Source organism: Pseudorca crassidens, chromosome 1, assembly GCF_039906515.1.
Source record: "Pseudorca crassidens isolate mPseCra1 chromosome 1, mPseCra1.hap1, whole genome shotgun sequence".
Lineage (NCBI taxonomy): Eukaryota > Metazoa > Chordata > Mammalia > Artiodactyla > Delphinidae > Pseudorca > Pseudorca crassidens.
In genome coordinates, this window is record NC_090296.1 from 147,421,851 (window position 1) to 147,442,149 (window position 20,299).

The 20,299-nt window shown below is 44.0% G+C and overlaps 2 protein-coding genes across 9 annotated transcripts in view; both read left to right on the forward strand.

Annotated features, from left to right (window-relative positions):
- SH3GL3 (SH3 domain containing GRB2 like 3, endophilin A3) overlaps nucleotides 1-20,299 on the forward strand; it is a 283,463-nt gene that overhangs the window by 235,951 nt on the left and 27,213 nt on the right. For 7 of the 8 annotated variants that reach the window (XM_067698412.1, XM_067698402.1, XM_067698392.1 and 4 more), the window contains 3 exons: nucleotides 739-882; nucleotides 8,234-8,367; nucleotides 12,404-12,562. In XM_067698412.1, coding sequence (XP_067554513.1) covers nucleotides 739-882; nucleotides 8,234-8,367; nucleotides 12,404-12,562 — 437 coding nt within the window. The remainder of the gene's footprint in view (nucleotides 1-738; nucleotides 883-8,233; nucleotides 8,368-12,403; nucleotides 12,563-20,299) is intronic. The other variant, XM_067698436.1, reaches the window with a different exon arrangement.
- On the forward strand, nucleotides 1,707-3,977 carry LOC137202581 (ubiquitin-like modifier-activating enzyme 5). The gene is given in 2 exon segments (XM_067698342.1): nucleotides 1,707-2,562; nucleotides 2,564-3,977. Coding segments are annotated over 2 exon segments (1,212 nt in total). The 5' UTR covers nucleotides 1,707-1,834; the 3' UTR covers nucleotides 3,048-3,977.

Sequence of the window (20,299 nt, forward strand, 5' to 3'; positions counted from 1 at the left end):
TCTGCCTTCCAGTAACTAGACTGTGAGCTCCTTGAGGTCAGAGGCTGTCTTAGGTCTCTCTGGAGTCCCAGTAATTAGCATGGTGTGTCGCACAGAGCTGGGATTAGCAAACATTCATGGCCTAAGTCAGAGAAAGGACTTAGTGGCCACCTGTCATTTCCCTTGGGTCCAGGAGTGGAGCTGCACCTGAGGGACCATCAACACAGACTCCGGTTCCCCATGGGGGCATCTGTCTCCTACTGGTTAGGCTTCCTAGACAGAAGTGTGCAGCGCAGTGGCCCTGTACCATGAAGTTAAATATTATCAGTCTGGATACACTCTTGGGGGTGGGGGGCTGTTAACCACCAGTTGGTTTGCAACACCCACCTCAGCAATTCTGTTGTTAGTTTGCAATTGGTCCCCAGGAAAATTTGTCTGCCCAGGTGTCAGTGTGTGACTCAGTGAGTGAGCTGTGGGTGGGGTAATGAGAGCCCCGGTTACTATTATTTGGGAGTCCACAGTGTGCGCCGTAATTTCTATTTTTCATCACGTTTGTGCAACAGTGCCCTTAGCACCCACCCTGGTTAAGAATCTAGAAAACCATGCGAGTAACTTGGTGACACAAGTTACCTTCCTGTCTCAGGGCTCTGACATTTTGTCTAGGGCGACCTTGATTTCTCCAGCCCCATTTGTTACATGCTATGTACCTGTCACTCCGCCGTGCCATTTTAAGGAATTACAAATGATAATGTTTTTAAGCATACAGAGCTAAGCTAGGAATGCTGAACACTGTGTCGAAGATCCGAGGACAGGTGAAAACCACGGGGTACCCACAGACGGAAGGCTTGCTGGGCGACTGCATGCTGAAATACGGGAAGGAGCTCGGGGAAGGCTCCGCTTTTGGTGAGTATTCCCACATCACCCGGGAGAGCTGAGAATGCATCCTTTGTCGATTTTAGGCCATGCACAAAACCTTCATCTTAACAACGCTTGTTATTTTTTTCATATTATCAAAGCAATACATGTTCGGGAATTCCCTGGCGGTCCAGTGGTTAAGACCCTGGTGCTTCCAATGCAGGGGGCGCGGGTTTGATCCCTGGTTGGGGAACTAAGATCCTGCATGCCGAGTGGCGCAGCCAAAATATAAATAAATAAATAAAAATTAAAAGAAAAGTAATACATGTTTATCGCAGGAAGTTTAGAAAACATAGGCAAGTAAAATAAAGGAAAATGCCAGCATCACCCATAGTTCCCTACCCAGTGATGGGCCCAATTACACACTTTGCTGTATATCCTTTATACCTTTTGTTTATTCTCATATATATATTCACATACACCTTTAAAAAAATTAAAATGGGGTTATAGTATACATACCCTAATTCCCTTTTGTAATCTGCTTCTTCCCACTGGCTGTAGCATGGTCCATGTCATAAGACAGTCTTCTACCACATTGTTTTTAAAGGCTGCATAATAGTCCATGTATCCACCGTTTGTTCCATCAATCCCATTTAGGATATTTAGATTTTTCTTCTTTATGTGAAAAAAAAATTACATAGCATTTACGACAGGCACTTTCATGGATAAAGCTTTGGGAATATCCAAGATTATGTTCTTAGATGAAATTCCTGGTAGTGAAGTTGCTGGGTCAAGAGTATGCCCGGCCGGGAGGCCCACAGGAGCGGCGGAGATTGTCAGTCCGGGAGGCGCCGGGAGGGCTTCCTCAGGGTTGTGGGCTAGGAAGGCCGTTGCGAGGTGCCTCCTCGCGTACCCCTCGCGGGCCCAGCAGGCCAACAGTGTGGGGCGGCGGCGACGTCGACGACCGGGGCTGGGAGCACTGGCGGCCAGGGTCGCAGCCATGGCCGAGTCTGTGGAGCGGCTGCAGCAGTGGGTCGAGGAGCCGGAGCGGGAACTGGCCCAGGAGAGAAGTCGCCGGGCCCTGGGGGGCGGCGATGGAGGAGGCGGTCGGGCCTGCGTCGAAAAGATGAGCCCCGAAGTGGTGGATTCCAACCCCTACAGCCGCCTGATGGCATTGAAACGAATGGGAATTGTAAGTGACTATGAGAAAATCCGTACCTTTGCTGTAGCAATAGTAGGTGTTGGTGGAGTTGGCAGCGTGACTGCTGAAATGCTGACAAGATGTGGCATTGGTAAGTTGCTACTCTTCGACTATGACAAGGTGGAACTGGCCAATATGAATAGACTTTTCTTCCAACCTCATCAAGCAGGATTAAGTAAAGTTCAAGCAGCAGAACATACTTTGAGGAACATTAATCCTGATGTTCTTTTTGAAGTACACAACTACAATATAACCACAGTAGAAAACTTTGAACGTTTCATGAATAGAATAAGTAATGGTGGATTAGAAGAAGGAAAACCTGTTGACCTAGTTCTTAGCTGTGTGGACAGTTTTGAAGCTCGAATGACAATAAATACAGCTTGTAATGAGCTTGGACAAACATGGATGGAGTCTGGGGTCAGTGAAAATGCAGTTTCAGGGCATATACAGCTCATAATTCCTGGAGAATCTGCTTGTTTTGTGTGTACTCCACCACTTGTAGTTGCTGCAAATATTGATGAGAAGACTGAAACGAGAAGGTGTTTGTGCAGCCAGTCTTCCTACCACTATGGGAGTGGTTGCTGGGATCTTGGTACAAAATGTGTTAAAGTTTCTGGTAAATTTTGGTACGGTTAGTTTTTACCTTGGATACAATGCAATGCAGGATTTTTTCCCTACTATGTCCATGAAGCCAAATCCTCAGTGTGATGACAGAAGTTGTAGGAAGCAACAGGAAGAATATAAGAAAAAGGTAGCAGCACTGCCCACACAGGAGGTTGTTCAAGAAGAGGAAGAGATAATACATGACGACAATGAGTGGGGTATTCAGTTGGTACCTGAGGTTTCAGAAGAGGAACTGAAAAATTCTTCAGGTCCAATTCCTGACTTACCTGAAGGAATTACAGTGGCATATACAGTTCCCCCAAAGCAAGAAGATTCTGTACCTGAAGTAACAGTGGAAGATTCTGGTGAAAGCTTGGAAGACCTCATGGCCAAGATGAAGAGCATGTAAATAATGGACTGGCCTGTATTTTATTTCCTGTGTCTAAACCTGTTCCCTAGCAATTAAAAAAAAATCATTTAAAACTGAGAAAACTTAGGGCAACATCAGTTGATGTATAATCTTCACTGAATTATTATATTTTTAAAAAATACTGTGACTATTGCTTGTTACCCGCCCCCCCCACTTCAACTAAATCAGAAACTCTCCTAAAACTCATGTTTCATTCTAGTAAGAAAACTTCAAAGGATTATTGCAGGCAGTTATAAATCTTATTTAAAACGTAGCCATTGAACTGTTTTGGCCTTTTGGGAGGGGTGGGAAGAAAGGACCAATTTGATTTGCCTGAGGCCATGGACAACAGAATAGTGTGTGGTCAAATATAGGGAAAGGACAAGAGGTACAACCTATTGATTCGGGCCAGCAGGCATCTACTCATTGTGTTTGGAATTGCTCTCTACAGGAAAACTGCCCACGACTACTAACTTGAGCAATAATGAATTTCAAATAGTAAACCTGTAAAATAAAAACATCCTTTCAAATGTTCCCTGATGAAACACAAGCTGAAATACAGTCATTGGAAAAGTTTGTAAACCTCTGAATTATATATTCAAAACAAGACAGAGGCAAATAAGAGGAAGCTTTCTTCATGGATAGACAGATAAACATATTTTCAGGATGTACAAATTCTATTTCTGCACTGATTAAGAAAAAGCATATCATCTGTGGAACGTATATCTGAGTCAGTGTGCTTTATTGAGGAGCAAAAGATAAATTTAGGCTGAGATCATCTAAATTATACCCATCATATGGGCTACCTTCTAATACTTTATTTTATTTAAATTTGGTTCCGTGGGTAATTAGATATTGGCAAAGGTTTGTCCTGGGTAACAGACAATAAAAGAGGTCTAAATTGCCTCTGCAACGACTGACATGTATTTCTTCACAGGGAAGAGTAACATTTTCCCTGATCGTGACCACGAAGTCGTAATTTGATAAACTGGTTTTCTCTGGATTTTGCATACAAATAATGAAGGCTTAGAGAACCTTGTTTGAAATAAATTCCTAATGGTTTGGAGACTAATAAAGACACATGCATGTGTAACCATTATCTGTAGGCTGGTACTATGCTAGTCTCCTATTTTGATGACTGTTTTGCTCTGAAAAGATATAAATGTCTAAATTCTATCTCTAGGAGGAAAATGTCATTAAAAAATTAAAAGTGCATTTCCCACTTGTAAAGTAAAATTCTAAAAATAATTTCAGAAAGCCCCAAATATCAAATATGTTTAATATATTGGCTTTGAGATTTTAGCATACTGTGATTCTTATGTTTAGAGTGATGTCAGGAAAGTATGGGGATAGTTTTTCTAGTCTTGAAACATATTTACGTTGCCTTAGTAGATCATTTGTTGTTTAAAATTTTAGTGTAGTCATCTGTAAAATAACTTTTCTAGTTCCTAGAGATGCTTTGAATTTCAAAAAAGAAATGCAATCTTTCTAAGTCCCACTACTTTGGTATACAAATTTGGTACCTCTGGTACACTAATTTGGTAGGGCTTTACTTATAGGTTTATATAGTTTGATAAATAGCTAGAACCTACTATCCTTTTTTTAAACAATTTTTATTGGAGTATGGTTGATTTACAATATGTGTTAGTTTCAGTACACAAATTGAAACAGTTATACATATTAGAACCTGCTATCTTCTAAAGACCTTTTTTCTGTTCTTAATTTGGCACTGTACCCTGCTGGTGTCTTATACTGTACCAAATCTTATCTAATTTTTTTGTCATATCTTCCATTAAAGTTATTATTTTAGCAGAAAAAATCTGGTGACAAGTATCTTTTGTAACCTGGAGAGCTCTCTTGACAACCTGTATGCCATGAAAACCTGTATATGTAGGCAGCTATGAAAAATTAATCATCACTGGATTTTACATTACTAAATAAACTCATTAGTGCTTGACCAGAAAAAAAAAAAAAAAAAAGAGTATGCCCGATTTTTCAGGTGTTTGAAGCATAGTCCCAAATGACCCTCCAGAAAGGTTATACCATTTTGACACTCCTGCCAGGAAGGTATGAGAGTGTGTTTCTCAGCACAGGTACTAACTCTGGGAATTGTCTTTTTAGTTTCCTTTTAAATAACTGATAATTTGATTTATAGCAAATAAAACTGATATCTGGGCGCTGTTTTAACTTTATTTTTTGGATTATGTGTGAGGTAGATTTTTTTTTTTCACGTTTGTCATCATCTTTGTGAATTGTATATCTGTGTCCTTTGCCTATTTTTCTATTAAGGTGTTCATTTTTTTTTTTTTTCTTACTGGTTTATGAGCTTTTTCAGTGGTCAGGATACTTGCTTTTTGTCTGTCTCATATGTTGATGAAGTTTTGCCCCAGGTAGGCATGTACCTTCTGATGTTGTAGGTGGAGGTCATTTTAATGGAAGAAGATATTTGCTTTTTATTTAGTGGTGCTCATTGGTCTTCTTTTATGGTTTATAGCTTTGGTATCATGTTTAGAAAAACTTTTCCGCTCCTCCCCGCTTCACTAATAAGCTGTGTAAATGTTTATTTATACTTTATTTTCATATATATGTTTTCTTTTCTTACCTTTAAATTCCCAAGCTCCTGAATTTAATGGATGAGTACTGTGCAATAGAGTTTTCATTTTGTGTTCTTACAAATACATAGCCAGTTGCCCTAACATTTTATTGAAAAGTTCAACCTTTTTCTGCTGATTTTCTATAACTTTTTTGTTATAAAATTTTATATATTTTAAGTTTGTTTCTGGTCTTTCTCTTCTGTTTTCTTGGTCTGTACCCTGTTTTGATCAAGTGTCATGTTGTTTTAAATATTGTCATTTTAAAATATATTTTAATATATTTAACTAAAATTTCCCCTAGATGTTATAAAAATTTCATGGACATACTCATCTGTTTTATTTTTCCAGATGAAACTTAGAGTCATTTTAAGTCCCCTCTACTAAAAAACAAGAAACTTTTTAAATTTTTTTTTTTGCTTGTAGGATCTTAGTTCCCCGACCAGGGATTGAACCCAGGCCCTTAGTAGTGAAAGCGCTGAGTCCTAACTACTGGACCCTCAGGGAATCCCCAAAAACCTTATTAAATTTTGATTGAGATTACTTTAAATTGATAATTATATTGGGTGTGAGTCGAATTTGATATGTTAAATCTTCCGGGAGAATTTGGCACGTTTGCTACTCATGTAGTGGTAGCAAAGCAAGATATGGAAATTGACGATTCCGGTATTAGGCCATAGTCATTCATCTAGGAAAATGGGGGGAAAGTCTTTTGAAAACTTAAAAAAAAAATCCCATATGTTAAAACACTAGTTAGTCACAGAGGGTAACAGTATCCTTCAGAGCAGTATAATGTGAATTTTATTTTATTTCCTGGGTGAATGGGGCCAAGATGGCCTATTCCTTGTCCTGAAGGCTGACCAGTGGAGGGAACAGGAGAGACCGCCAGGCAGGCCCTGACATCCACGGACAGTCCTGCAGTGCGTCTGGTCAGGTGACAGGGCAGGGGATTTGAAGGGCAGACAATTTGGTAGCTTCCTAGGTACCCAGCGAGAGAGAGCTGACATCAGGAGGGCATTAGGAACAGAGGGGTTGCTTGCTGTTCTGAGGGAAAGACTGTGCTGTCGGATGCTTTCTTCTTGGGGCCACACAGAAATTTCCTCAAGGGCAGAGACCTCCACTGGTGGAGGCTGAGTCCCACGTCCTCGTGGAATTGGAATCTTGAGCAAGGAGAGGGGGTATCAAACCCATGGAGGTGACAGCTAATATTCAGAATGTCAGCTTTGGCGCCTTGTAAGAAACATATTTAGAAATGTTTTCGTCAAAGCTAAATTAACTGACATTCTGGGGTGTGGGCACTGGTGGCAGAGTGAGCAGTGGGGTCAGAAGCCATATCCTCCATTTCTGACCAGCTGGGCAGGAAAGAGTCCTCAGGCCGGGAAAGGACGTTCTCATTTCCATCTCAGAATGAGTTAGAACCAGACTCTGGGGAGTTAGTTAAGGAGACACAGCCTCCCAGGAGGAACAAAGCTACCCACGCGCCACAATGGAGTCTCGGTCAGCTGTGGTTTGGAGTAATGGTTTCCACTTACATTTTGCAAGGTCCTGTGACATACACTGTCTATGCTATTCCTTAAAAAAAATAAAAAGTGAGGTGAGGTGATATTGCTATCCCTGTTTTACAGATGAATCAACTGTACGTGCCTATGACTCGTAGGTGAAACAACTTGAAGGTCAGAATTAGCTAGAAATGCAAATTCTTGGGCTGGGATTTCAGGTCTTCTTCAAGCCTGGGAGTTGAGAGACCCCAAGCTCTAACTTTTTATGAAGACCCCAACTACAGGAAAAAGAGTTCAGTTTAGTGCAGCATTTCCCAGACATGTCTTCTAGAAAACCTGCAACCCTCATAGTGCTCAGCTACCAGGATGCCTGCTTTCAAATCACTGCAGGTTAGCGGGTGCCGAATACCAGGATTTAATCCAGCTAAAGCTGCCCATCGCTGCCCAAGTCTGGCATGTCTGGCCTGGACCTCACTGCAAGAGCAGACCCTTCCCACCCTGCTGAAAGGCTGTCCTGTGTGACACTGCCAGACTTTCTTTGACATCAGAAGGGGTAGGGAAACTTAGAACCATCTCAAGAATACAAGGAGTGGCCTCAAGAAGACCTAGCAGCTAGAAGCTGAGATGAGGTTTTGTTCATTTATTTCTGTTGTAATCTTTATTGGTTAATACTTAACCCCTGATGAATGAATCCTTTTATTGTTTACAAAGACGGATTTTGTTCTTGCGCCTCTAAGGAACCCTTGGTGCCAGTTCACAAAACTACCAGTTTAAAAAAAGAAGCTTTAACCCCATCTAGTGGCTGATACGGTAAGTGCCTCAGTCTGTCTGAGCCTCAGAGTTTTATTCTAGAGGTTTATTCTATGCGGTGGAGAAAGTGCAGAAGTAGTGAGGAAAATGTGGAAAATATTTAGAAAGACTTTCTCGTTTTTACATTTTCTTTTCTCTGGGTCAAGATTCAAAGGTCCCAGAGTTGAGGACCTTGTTACACACCATTGATCATCACAAACTTTTGGGAAAAAATTAAACAAATATCACTGTTAACTTAGAGTTAGGTCTGCTAAAGAACCATTTTTATTTGTATTTTCTATTGAAGGCAATGCATTGATAGAAGTTGGCGAATCCATGAAGCTAATGGCTGAGGTGAAAGACTCTCTTGATATTAATGTAAAGCAAACTTTTATTGATCCACTTCAGTTACTACAAGACAAAGATTTAAAAGAGATTGGGGTAAGTTTTCTAGGCTATAAATCTGCCTGTTGCTATTTAGTATGATGTTTATACTATTTAAAATCATTAGAACATTTCTATAGCAACTCAGTGAAAGCATCATCTTATTGTGGGTGGTAAAAAAATAACTCAGTTATGTTTACTTGGCTCATTGGGAAAGAGTCCCAGGATCAATTAGCCCTTGATTTTGTACCTTATTGAAGTCAGCTAGAAGCCAAGTTCAAGATACATATTTCTACAGTCATTTCTCACATAACAAAATGACTGCATAACTTTGTACTGGATATTTTAAAAAGCAATCTTTATTTTTTAATACCTTTTTTTTTTTTTGCCACACCCCACGGCTTGTGGGATCTTAATTCCCTGACCAGGGGTGGAACCCGGACCATCAGCAGTGAAAGCACAGAGTCCTAACCACTGGACTGCCAGCGAATTCCGTGTATTGGATTTTTGATTATCAAAATCATACCATACTTGCTGCATCTTTTTTTTTTTAGCATCTTTATTGGAGTATAATTGCTTTACAATGATGTGTTAGTTTCTGCTGTATAACAAAGTGAATCAGCTATACATATACATATATCCCCACATCCCCTCCCTCTTGCATCTCCCTCCCACCCTCCCTATCCCACCCCTCTAGGTGGTCACAAAGCACTGAGCTGATCTCCCTGTGCTATGTGGCTGCTTCCCACTAGCTATCTGTTTTACATTTGGTAGTGTATATATGTCCATGCCTCTCTCTCGCTTTGTCACGGTTTACCCTTCCCCCTCCCCATATCCTCAAGTCCATTCTCTAGTAGGTCTGTGTCTTTATTCCTGTCCTACCCCTAGGTTCTTCAGAACTTGTTTTTTTAGATTCCATATATATGTGTCAGCATACAATATTTGTTTTTCTCTTTCTGACTTACTTCACTCTGTTTGACAGACTCTGGGTCCATCCATCTCACTACAAATAACTCAATTTCGTTTCTTTTTATGGCTGAGTAATATTCCATTGTATATATGTGCCACATCTTCTTTATCCATTCATCTGTCGATGGACACTTCGGTTGCTTCCATGTCCTGGCTGTTACTGGGCAGCTACATGGAATTAGAACACTCCCTAGCTGCGTCTTTTGATACGCTGCACTAGTGATCGTTATTTTCCATCACTTCTTAAGGAGATCAGTACCTAGGAATCAACATGTTGTATCAGGAAAATGTTAAAATGGCCCTCCAGAGCATCCACGGGAGCTTTCAGGGACCTGTAGGTAATCACATGCCACTTGCTTGCTGGTGCTTTTGCAGATATGCAGAAACAGTCTTGAGACTTCTACCCTGCCAGGGACTTCTACTCTGGAGGGACAGGCTGCATCGGGACCTTCTTTGGGCACCCCCTGGGGAAGCTGCCCAGAAGACCTTCCTGGTGGTGCCTTGAGGAGTGATCTGAATGCAGCCTGGGCCAGCTTGGAAGTCATCCAAGCCTTGGGGATGTCCCCTTTTCCTTTCTTCAGGCCCAGATTCTCATGGTGTGGTCCCTAAGCAGCATCAGCATCACATGTTAGAAATGCAAATCCTTGGGCCCTATTCCAGAGCTCCCTAATGTAAAGTCCTGGATGCCCGTATAGGCATTTAGAATTTACACCAAAACCAAAGGCTATGGAGGGGAATTCAGGAAGACTGAAAGAAAAATGAAAGCAACTGTTCAGGAACTCCTAGGATATTCTGCTACCCGACCCCCCACCCAGCCTCCCCCCCCCCAGCACCCTCCTCAACTCCTTACTCCCATTGCCCTCTTCCCCTCAGGCCAGTCCTCCACTGGGCCCCAGAGTCCATTATCCTCATCTCCTCAGGGCCTTTGCCACATCCGGCATCCTCTCTCCGGAATCTTCCTTCTTCCCCTTTCTCTCTATAGGCTTCTTCGGGTTAACGTTTAAACCCATCAGCACAGCAGCCCTTGACTCCCGGCTTCACATCTCGGCCCCTCCAGTCCACCCTCCACACTACAGCCAGAGTCTTCCTAAGGTACAAGCCCCCAGTAGCTGCCCACTGACTTTGGGGGTAAAGATCCAGCACCGTAGTCCCTAATTCCTGGCCCCTCCTTCTCTCTCCGGGTTGATCGCTCACCCCTTCCCACTTGAACTCTCTGCCCAGGCCTCAATGAATTACTTACAGTCCCCAGGGGGTGTTTTGCTTTGTGCTCTCTTTTTATTCTTTGTCTTTCTCCTTTTCCACCTTCTCCTGGCTAAGTCATCTCACGTTGCAGATCTCAGCTCAGATGTTCGGTCCTTGGGGAAGCTCTTGTTCTCTCCCCGGCTTAGTCAGGTGCTCCTTCTGTGCCTCCTGTGCTGTGAGCATCACTGCTTCTCTTTTTCTATTGTTTAGCAGCAAGTGCTTTGGCGTAAGGAGGCATGTTTTGTTCACTTTTGCATGACTAGCGCAGCCTTTGTGCTCACAGATTATTATTGAACAGATGATTCTAGAGAAGAGACATTCTGTGTTGCGGGGATGCCAAAACATCTTTCCCAAATGCAGAACCTTAGAACCAAATACCTCCTTTGCTGACATACATCATATGCCATTTCTTCTTGTGCTGCTGACCTTGAAGAAAGCTGTACAGAAAGTCCACTGGACGACATTGCTCTTCCACTTGACCTGGTTCAGTAGGGTAGCTAGTCATGGACACAAATGTGGATCCTGAGCAGTGAGTGGGAGAAATGTACAAAATACACATATCCTTAAATGTTTCTCCCTATGCAAAAAAATAATTTTCTAAATGGTGTCTCTTGTTCTTCAACTCTGGTTTGATAGAGAAACTGTATAAATTTAAACTTAAATCCTATAGATGATCAAGAATTAAAGAGTCTAATATTCAGAAGGCTTTTCATAGTCTCAACTGTGCTCTATATATCTTGGACATCTGGAGTGGAGAGCCTGTTCATTTAACACATGACTGACATATCTGTACAAGGTCTTGTGGACTCAAAGGGCTTCTATAAATGTTTCGTCAACCATATGTAGCCAGACTAAGCCTGGTTGTGCCCGTTTACAGCCACATATGTGGAGGCACAGAGGGATTCAGAGACTTGCCCAGAGTCAGAAGAACGTGTCAGAAGAGAGATGATTCTGACTTTTTGTCCTATATACTCTTCACCCTATCATTATGGAGGTTAGAACCAGTGCTTCCCACTAAAAAGAATAGTCAAGTTACCTACGTGCTTCAGTGGGACAATCTGTTTTCACATACACTTTCAATATCAAATATCTGTTTTCCAGGGGTTATGGTCATAAACTCCCTTGCCCTGTGCAGTTATCCCTTCTATAGTATTTCTGACATGGGATCCCTCTACTTGAACACAAACTGTGATGGGAAACTTACTACCACACAAGGCACTGCATTCCACGAATGGACACCTCTAATATTTATACTTGTTTTACTTTGTTAAAGAGATCATATTTTTCAAAAGAAATTCCATCATTTCAGAGGTTGCCTGTGAGCATCTGTCCTCTGTATCACATTCATCGAGGGCATTTATTCAACTTGTTCTGTAATTGTTTGGGAACTTTATGGAAGATGCATAAGTATTCTAGAGGATACTAGAAATTTGTGTTTTTATAATCTACTTCTTAGTGAGGAGTTGACAGTAGTACCAAAAGAAACATACTTTTTTTGGATATAGTTAATTTGGTTGGAAATTATCTGGACATTAATGGAGCCTAAGTGAGGGGTCCTATAGAGAACCTTGGAAAATTAATCTGCATACTGATACTGCATCTTTATGTTCCATATAGACACTCATTCATTCTGTCTTCCATCCATCCATCCATCCATCCATCCGTCTACCCATTCATTCATTCCACAAATATCCCTTGTAGACCGGCGGTGAAGGGAGCCTCTAATAGATGATGAGTGCGTGCAAAAGAAGTGTAAGGTGGGATCCTGCCCCCTAGAATTTATGCCAAGAAAAAGCAATGACTATTTTCACAGAAATGCTGAATATTTCTTTGTGCTGTGTTTGAGCATCACAGTTCTCTAAAGGACCACTTTGTCTCTTAGCATCACCTGAAAAAGCTGGAAGGCCGCCGCCTGGATTACGATTATAAAAAGAAGCGAGTAGGTAAGATACCAGATGAAGAAGTCAGACAAGCAGTAGAAAAATTTGAAGAGTCAAAGGAGTTGGCTGAAAGAAGCATGTTTAATTTTTTAGAAAATGATGTAAGTATTTAAACCAAACAGGAGACTTTAATGTGAATGAAAACATTGACTGTATGACTAGGGTCAGCATGTTGAGAAGCTCTGGAGCCTTAGTTGTTACATAGTTTCCAGAATTTTCCATAACCATTATCTCCTGCCTAAGAAATAGCTTCAGATACCCAGCAAGTCCTGACTCAAATCTCAGATCTGGAGAAGTCCTGTTGATCCTGGAATTGCTTCAGAGATGTGCTCGGGTTGGCCCTGGGGAGGTGGGGTTGTCTTAGAAGTGCATCGTAGACCAGCCTTTGTGTTTGAGGCCATAGCATTGGTGGTTTTGCAGGAGAATAGAAAGCCCAAGTCATGTGGTAATTTGCAGTTTTGCTAAGACTGTGAAGAGCGCTCAGTGAGGCAGATGTTTGAGGAGGAGCAGCTCTCTTGGCTAGTGGGAGAGCCTCACTCATCACCCAGCTCTCTGATGCCTTTACTTGTCATAGTGAACCTTTGGGATATAAAAGCATGACCTAAGTTTTTCAGCTGTACCATAGTGGTGCTTGTGAACTTGGGGATTGTGAAGGTCTTGACACATACCCCTCAGAAATGCTAACATCCTATCGTACCGTGATTCCTGCCACCAGCTCTTATTTTATTTGTCCAAGTAAAGTTAGATTAAATGTAACTAAAGAGGATGGTAACCCCCAAGTGGGCACCGTGAGGGCTGAAGGCCACCCTTCTTTGCCTTGGCAATGAGAAGTCACTTGGCATTTTTTACTGCCTGATGGGAAGAGCCCTTGGCTACTTGCCCCGTTTGGAGTTCCCACCCTAAGTCCAGCTTCTGTGATGCCACGAGCCACCTCAGCCCAGCATTAGCTTCGGACCTATTGGACTTTCAAACCTGTTGGAACAAGTCAGAGGGTTTATTTTTCTGCAACACTGTGTTCCACTTCTAATAATTGATTAAAAGGTACATTGAGGTCTTGCATCTTTCAAGTCAAGTCAAACCAAATGTACTGAGCACCTTTTATCTGCCATGGTGTTGTGGGGGAATTACGTCCACTGTTGACGAGACATTAACCCTGGAGGAAACAATGTGAAATCCCCATGATTAAACCTCAGTACCAAAAAGTGCATTCTATTATGCTTCTCCTTTAAATATCTTACCAGGTTTTTTTTCTTTTACATCTTATGAGAAACGGGAAGAGGGATAACAGTTTTCCCTGTTTTTCTTTGTTGTTTGCTTTCCCTTAAAAATAGAAATTTCCTTGAAATTATCCCCGAGCAATAGGCCATTTGGTTTGGTTTTGTCTTGGATTGCCATATTTGATTTTTTCAAGTGTGAGGTATCAGATGCATGTATTCCTTATCAGGCTGCAGCAAACATTGCCCTTCCAGTCCTGGGTACTTTAGAGGTAGATTTAAACTCTGAGGTTGAATCTCATGTGTCAGACGTGCTGTCTAACCCACGCGCTTTATGCATGACCTTTATTCATGATCTGTGTTGAGCTATTGCAAAGTACTCCATCAGGGAGGCCTGTCTCAGTTGCTCTGGTCTTGGCAGTTGACCCAAGAGACCTCCGTTTCCCTTCAGTATCAGTCAAAATGAGAAATGATCCCTTCCTTATAAGAACTCAGTCATTTGTCCATCTGTTGACAGTGTTCTGCTTGTCACAAATGAGTTAACCCCTGCCCACCCCACCCTGGGAGAAGTAAGAGCTAGCTTATAACTCAAGCCCCACGGAGGTCCTGGTGTTGGCCCTGCAGAGGCATGAATTGCAGTGTTTCCCCTAAAGTTTCCTGGGATGGGTGGGGGGTGCCTTCATTCAGCTCTGAGGAGCATGGGCTGCTCCCTCCTTTTAGGGCCTGGGTCCACGTCTTTCACTGGCAGCCATGGAAACTGGCCATTGAGATGGGAGGAGACCAGAATAATGAAACGGTGGAGGACTTTCAAAGGCTGCCTTGGAAGTAGGCTCCACCTCTTTCTCTTCCCACCTTTCCTAGCGCCATTTTCAACTGTAGTGGTTACCCTGCGTGCCGTGGTTGCTGATTCTCAAGATAATGGCAGTGCGAAGGAAACTGATGGTGGTGAGACGAGGATGACAGTGACGAAAGCTACCATTTACTGAGTGACTTATGATAGGGAGGCTGCTCTTACCGTTGCCCCTCCCAGGTTTATAGTTGAGGAGACTCACAAGTTATCGTGGAAGCTCCAGAAGACTGCCTTCTTTCTCTTCTTGGGGTAACAGCAAGTAGACCTAGAAAGGGACAACCTTGTCTTTTCCCATGACAGTGTCTGGCCATATCCAGGTGGTCTGGCAGTCCTGTTGATGAGGCAAGGTCTAGAAAATGTTCTCCAGTTCCCCTTGGACCTGACATGCTAATACTGAAACTGCGTGGTGCTTGGGGATAAATAGTGGGTGTGACTTATCAGGGGAAAGACAAAGAAGCAATACATGGTGGGATGAGGCATGCTTTGAACCCTCAGGCCTGTCCTTGACCCTTCTCCAGCAACCAGGCCAGGCCCAGTGGCTCTGCAACTCACAGAACCCTGCCTTCCTGCTCCCTCTGGGTCACCAACCTCATGTCCATCCTTCATCACTCAGACTTTTGTATCCATGTCTGCTTTTTTTCATGGTGAGGGAGCTCTGAATGAAGAGCTGTGCTTCAGCGTGGCTGGTGATGGCTGGGTTTTCATCCAGGAACTAAAGATGGCTGGGATCTGTCTAATTCCCGGATTAAACACAGTGGGTCTGCAGGCCCTGCCTTTGCCCAATGGATTGGACATTCCACCTGACCTGGTACCTGCTAGAGACCAGGTATATGCCTGCCTCTTGAGGACAGACTCTGTCAAACACGTGGCCTCAGGGACATGGTGGCAGGCAGCGGAGGCCCTGGCACTTTCTCCAAACACAAGTGGGACATGCTTATCTCATTGTGGGCTACAGGTTTGGGGTATCCGTCAGAACTGATCATCCTTTTGGGTTCTGACTGATTGAGGAATTGACACAAAAACCAGATTGGAATCAAGGGGAAGCCCTTTCAACTGATGAGAACACCCAATGACTGTAAGATACAGGCCTCCTGGTCACCTGTGTTGGAGGGGATGGCATGGCCAACCCACGTCCCGATTGCAGTCTCTGCTCATTGCACCCTCATTGGCAAAAGCCTCCCCGGTGCAGAGCCAGCCTGACTCACACCCAGACACAGGCTGAGATCCACAACCTCTGGCCATGCAGAGCAGAGAACTCATCCTACTAATGAATGAACATTCCTCGATCTCATCCACAGTAGGAGGAGTGAAGCTGGACTGGGGAAAGGGCTTGCAAGTGTTCCCTCCAAAGAGAAAGTGAAAAGCAGAGTAGCTTGAAGGAGGGGAGACCATCTGAGGTGGCATGTCTGAAGCTCTGGGGCCACCAGCCCAACTCTGTCTGGCACTAACAATGCAAACCCCAAAGTCTCACTCTCCAGGCAACAGGCAGTGTCTTCTCCAGCCCTCACGTCCCATAGCCCTGGCTAAGACACGATAAAAGCTTCACCAGATACTGCCTACAAAATCTGTCTGCCAGAGATCTGTCTGGTGTGAGAACTCCAACCGGAACTAACAGGCTTGGTCTTTCCCGGGTCTCCAAATGCAGATCACGCAACTCTTCCTAGGATTTTCTAGAGGTTTCCAGGATGTGGTTGTTCATCTGTCCTCACATCTGCATTCTCCCAACTGAGAGACAAACAGGGCAGCCAAACAAGCATGACAAACCAGCCTCCTGCCTAGAGGACAGGACCGTCTGGAAAATCCAGTGGGCAGCTTGGGCCTGGGTCCACACTGGCCTCCAACTACTTACCCCAGACCTCGTCTAGACCTTAGAGCCACCTTCAGGGAGAGTGAGGTGGGCAGAGCAGAAAAGCTGCTTCACAAACCCACTTTCTTCAAGAATACAGACCCCAGGGCCAGGCCCCTCTTGCTTTTCCAGCACAGGGTCCAGTCGCCCTGGGTGTCAGGGTCCCCTAATCTCACCAATTGGACGGATCACTCCTCCTCCTGTCACGTGGAAAGAAGGAAGGGGTGGTGAGAAGGCCCTGAGTTGTTTACTCCAACATTCATTCCTAAGGGAAAGTGGCATCTGTTTTTCTACCTATTTTTGGCAGAGTTGGGGATGGGGTAATCAAAGAGGAGGGTCTCCTTTGGCGCCATGCTGTTGTCCTTCGGGGTCTTGTCAGTAAGTGCTGGATTGGAGCCCTTGAGCATCACATCACCTCTTGTCCGGAGCTGAGTAGCTTCCTACTCTACACGCAGATGCAAGCCAGCAGGTGTTTTGGTCCATGAGATTTCCCAGGAGCCCAGAAGGGCAGGTCTAGGGCTGGTTCTTTCTGCTGTGCCAGGCTGGGATGAGGCACCCAGAGCAGCCCTCCCCTAGGAGAGGGGCCCCTTTGCCCCCCCACAGTTAGCTCTGAGGTGGGGGTACAGGATATTCAGCAGTTGCTTCCCAGTCTCCACCGCCATTTCTTGGGAATGCTAAATCACCCCTAGGCCTGTTAACACTCTCCTCTTCTGTCTTCGCAGAGAAGTTTATTCCTCACGATGCGACATAATGGAATGTAGGTCTTTGACGTTGGCAGGGGCCAGAAATATCACACAGAAGATGCCATTTCAGACCGATGAGTCCAGGCACCTGTAATATTCTCTAAGCTCTCCTGATACAAACCCCCAGCCTGGGGACCCTCCCTCTGTCCATGGGCTCCCAGAACAAGTGGAATTACTAGATTCCGGATTCCTGGGTTCTTTCCATTGGTCTAGAGGGGTGTTTCCCAAAATTCATTCCATGGGATGTAGCGTGTGTTGCGTGAATAATGTCTTTATGGTCAAATAAGTTTGGGAAAGCCTGGGTTAACCAAAGTGAAACAGGTTTGCTTTATCACAAGACTTTTCAGAGTCTTTATATGAATATATGAAAAACTAATCTCCAAGAGATTCCTAAAAGAGGATACACAAGGCAGTTTCTCAAATTTATTTGACAATTGCACTCTTCCACACCACTGTTATTATTATTATTTTATTATTGACATATCAAGGGACTTGTGATGTATCGAATAAGGCATTTAGGAAGTGTTGGACTAGTAGAAAGAAAGCACTCCCGACAGAGAGTGAAAGACCTGAAACCTGCTTGTGGTTTTGCCTCTGTTCAGGTATATGCCCCTAGAAAGTCACTTTCACCTTTACGGTGTCAGGCAAATGAACCCCTGCATGCAAGAAATTCTTTAGAAGTATAAAGTGGAGAATAAGAGTGTAGAGGATTACTATCCATGTTATTAATTTAATACGAATTTAATGGCCTGACTCAAACTTTCTCAGAAACTCTAAATAAAGGCCTTTGCCTTATTGGAAAAGGCATCTGTTTAAGACCAGACTGCAAAATTCCTGAGAAATTTTCCTCCAGCTTCTCTGAGGAATCCAAAAATAGTGGAGTCTTTGATATGACAGAGCCAGAAATCAGTTGGATTACCACCATTCACGTCGAAAGTGGCCTCCATTGGAAGTACGTCATTTCAGTTGTGAAAGGGGACACCTTGCCAGTCCCAGGAGATGCACATTTCTGCATTCACGCATGCTGTGTGTACTGTGTATTCCAAGGATCTGGGCGGGGCATTACCTATTCACGTCAAGTTCTCTCTGTTCTCTCCGTGGTCTTCAGAGTGTGCCTCTGTGCCCATTTACCTGGCTACCGACCAGTCCCTTGGTAACTGATTGTTGGAAGGTCTGAGGAGATTTCTCAGCCCTGCTCCTTCTCTCCCACCCCAATTTCCATATCCCTGTTGCAGAGAGTTGGTCTTAGAGGGCCTTTACTATGGAGTCCTTTGAGCCATTCTTCCTTTGGTACAACCAAAGTTCCACAAGCCCCCTCAATGGCTGTTGGTCCACAGGCTCCCCCAGTGGCTCAGATCCCACCCAAGTGTCCCTGGACACTTTCCACAGCTCTTGGGAACTTCTCCCGCTCTTAGTCTCTGCCCCCATCCCCAGAGCTAAGGTACTTCCAACAGCCTCAGTGGGTTCATTAGCACCATGAGTTTGGTTCCTATGAGCCTCAAGGTAACAACTCCCATCACCCATAAATAAACAGGGGTCCCTGACCAGAGCTAGTCCCATTGTTAGATTTTGCTTCATTTGAGAATAGGCCAAAGCAGCTCTGAAATGGCAGTGTCCTATTGCTGCTGAATCATCACAAATCTGTGGCTTAAAACAACACAAATCTATTATCTTGAAGACTGGAGGTTGGAAGTCCTAAAATCAAGGTATTGGCAGGGCTGAATTCCTCCTGGAGGCTGTAGGGAAGAATCCATTTCTTTGTCTTTTCCAACTTCCAGAGGCCACCTGCATCCCTTGGTTCATAGCCTCTTCCTCCACCTCAAAGCCAGCAGTGAAGCATCTTCAAATCTCTCACTCTGGTTCTGCTTCCACTGACGCATCTCCTTTTCTTACTCTAACCCTCCTGCCTTCCTCTTAAAGGACCCTGGAATTATATTGGGCCCACCCAGGTGATGCAGGTAATCTCCTAATCCCAGATCCTTTACATAAATCACATCTGCAAAGGCCCTCTTGCCATCTAGTAATATATTCACAGATTTGGAGAAATAGGACTTTCTCCAAAAGTGGGGGCCACTTTTCTGTCTACCAAAAGCTCTTCTGGTTTCATGGTTCCGTGTACCTCCCAGGTAGTGTCATGGTCCTCACCCCGCCCGTTTGTCAGCGAGCATTGCCTTTGTCTGGCCTCTGCCTCCTTCACCTCTAGCTGTCCCATAGGGAAGTCTGTTTGCATCATGAGTTTCTCACTTGAGGCGTCTGAGCTGGGTGTGACCTCATCTGTAACAGCAAGTGCACTTTACTTTCAGAGACCGGAGCTAATTCTCTGGTAATTCTGTTCCACTGTGTGTGTCATGGGAACCCTTGCGGGGTGTGAGGTCACACTTTACTCTCAAGACGGCACCAGCCAAGTGGCAGCACAGGTCTCAGGTGGCGGTGGAACTAAGTTTTTCTTCTCATCCCAGGTGACGTTTCCTGCTTCAATAGATGAATTTGCCAAATTGAGTGGTGTGGCCAGTGGAAGAAATGTTTTACCTTCTGGACAGGTTTTGACTCTTGCCAGGCCTGGGTTTATTGCAACCTTGATTCTGCCAGTCCAGGTATTGAATTCTCATTGGGGTTTGGGAAGCAGAGGCCACCTGCATACAGCTCACTGCTCATGGCCTGGGGACAGCTGGAAGCTTCCATTTTTCTGGCAGGGAAAGGCAGTTAATCCACTTGGGGCACCACATGGCTTCACTGTCAACAAGAGACTTACATCTTCATAACCACCTCTTCCGTGGTTGCACTGAGCACCTACTGTGTGCAGGCGCTGTACAGCACTGCTGTTGTCTTCCAGGTTTTAAGGGAGCCCAAGATCCATTTCCTTCCCAAAGTCAGCCATCCAATGAATCCAAATGCCTCTCTGGAATACATAATCTAGTATTTTAGTCACATCAGAGATGACAGCTGGTGATCCCCCCTCCCAACATCAAGTGTGTTTCAAGGAATATTCATTCAACTACCTTTCACTGTTCCCTTAAAAGTTATAAGATGTCAAGCATATTTCAAAGTGGGTATTCATATATAAATTAACTTTACTAAAGCTAGAGAAGTGTGGTGCAGATTTTAACCAGCACACAGCTCTTACACTGTAAGGAATCCATAGCAGATTCTACTGTGATCCCGTTAGGCTGTGGTGCTGGACTTAT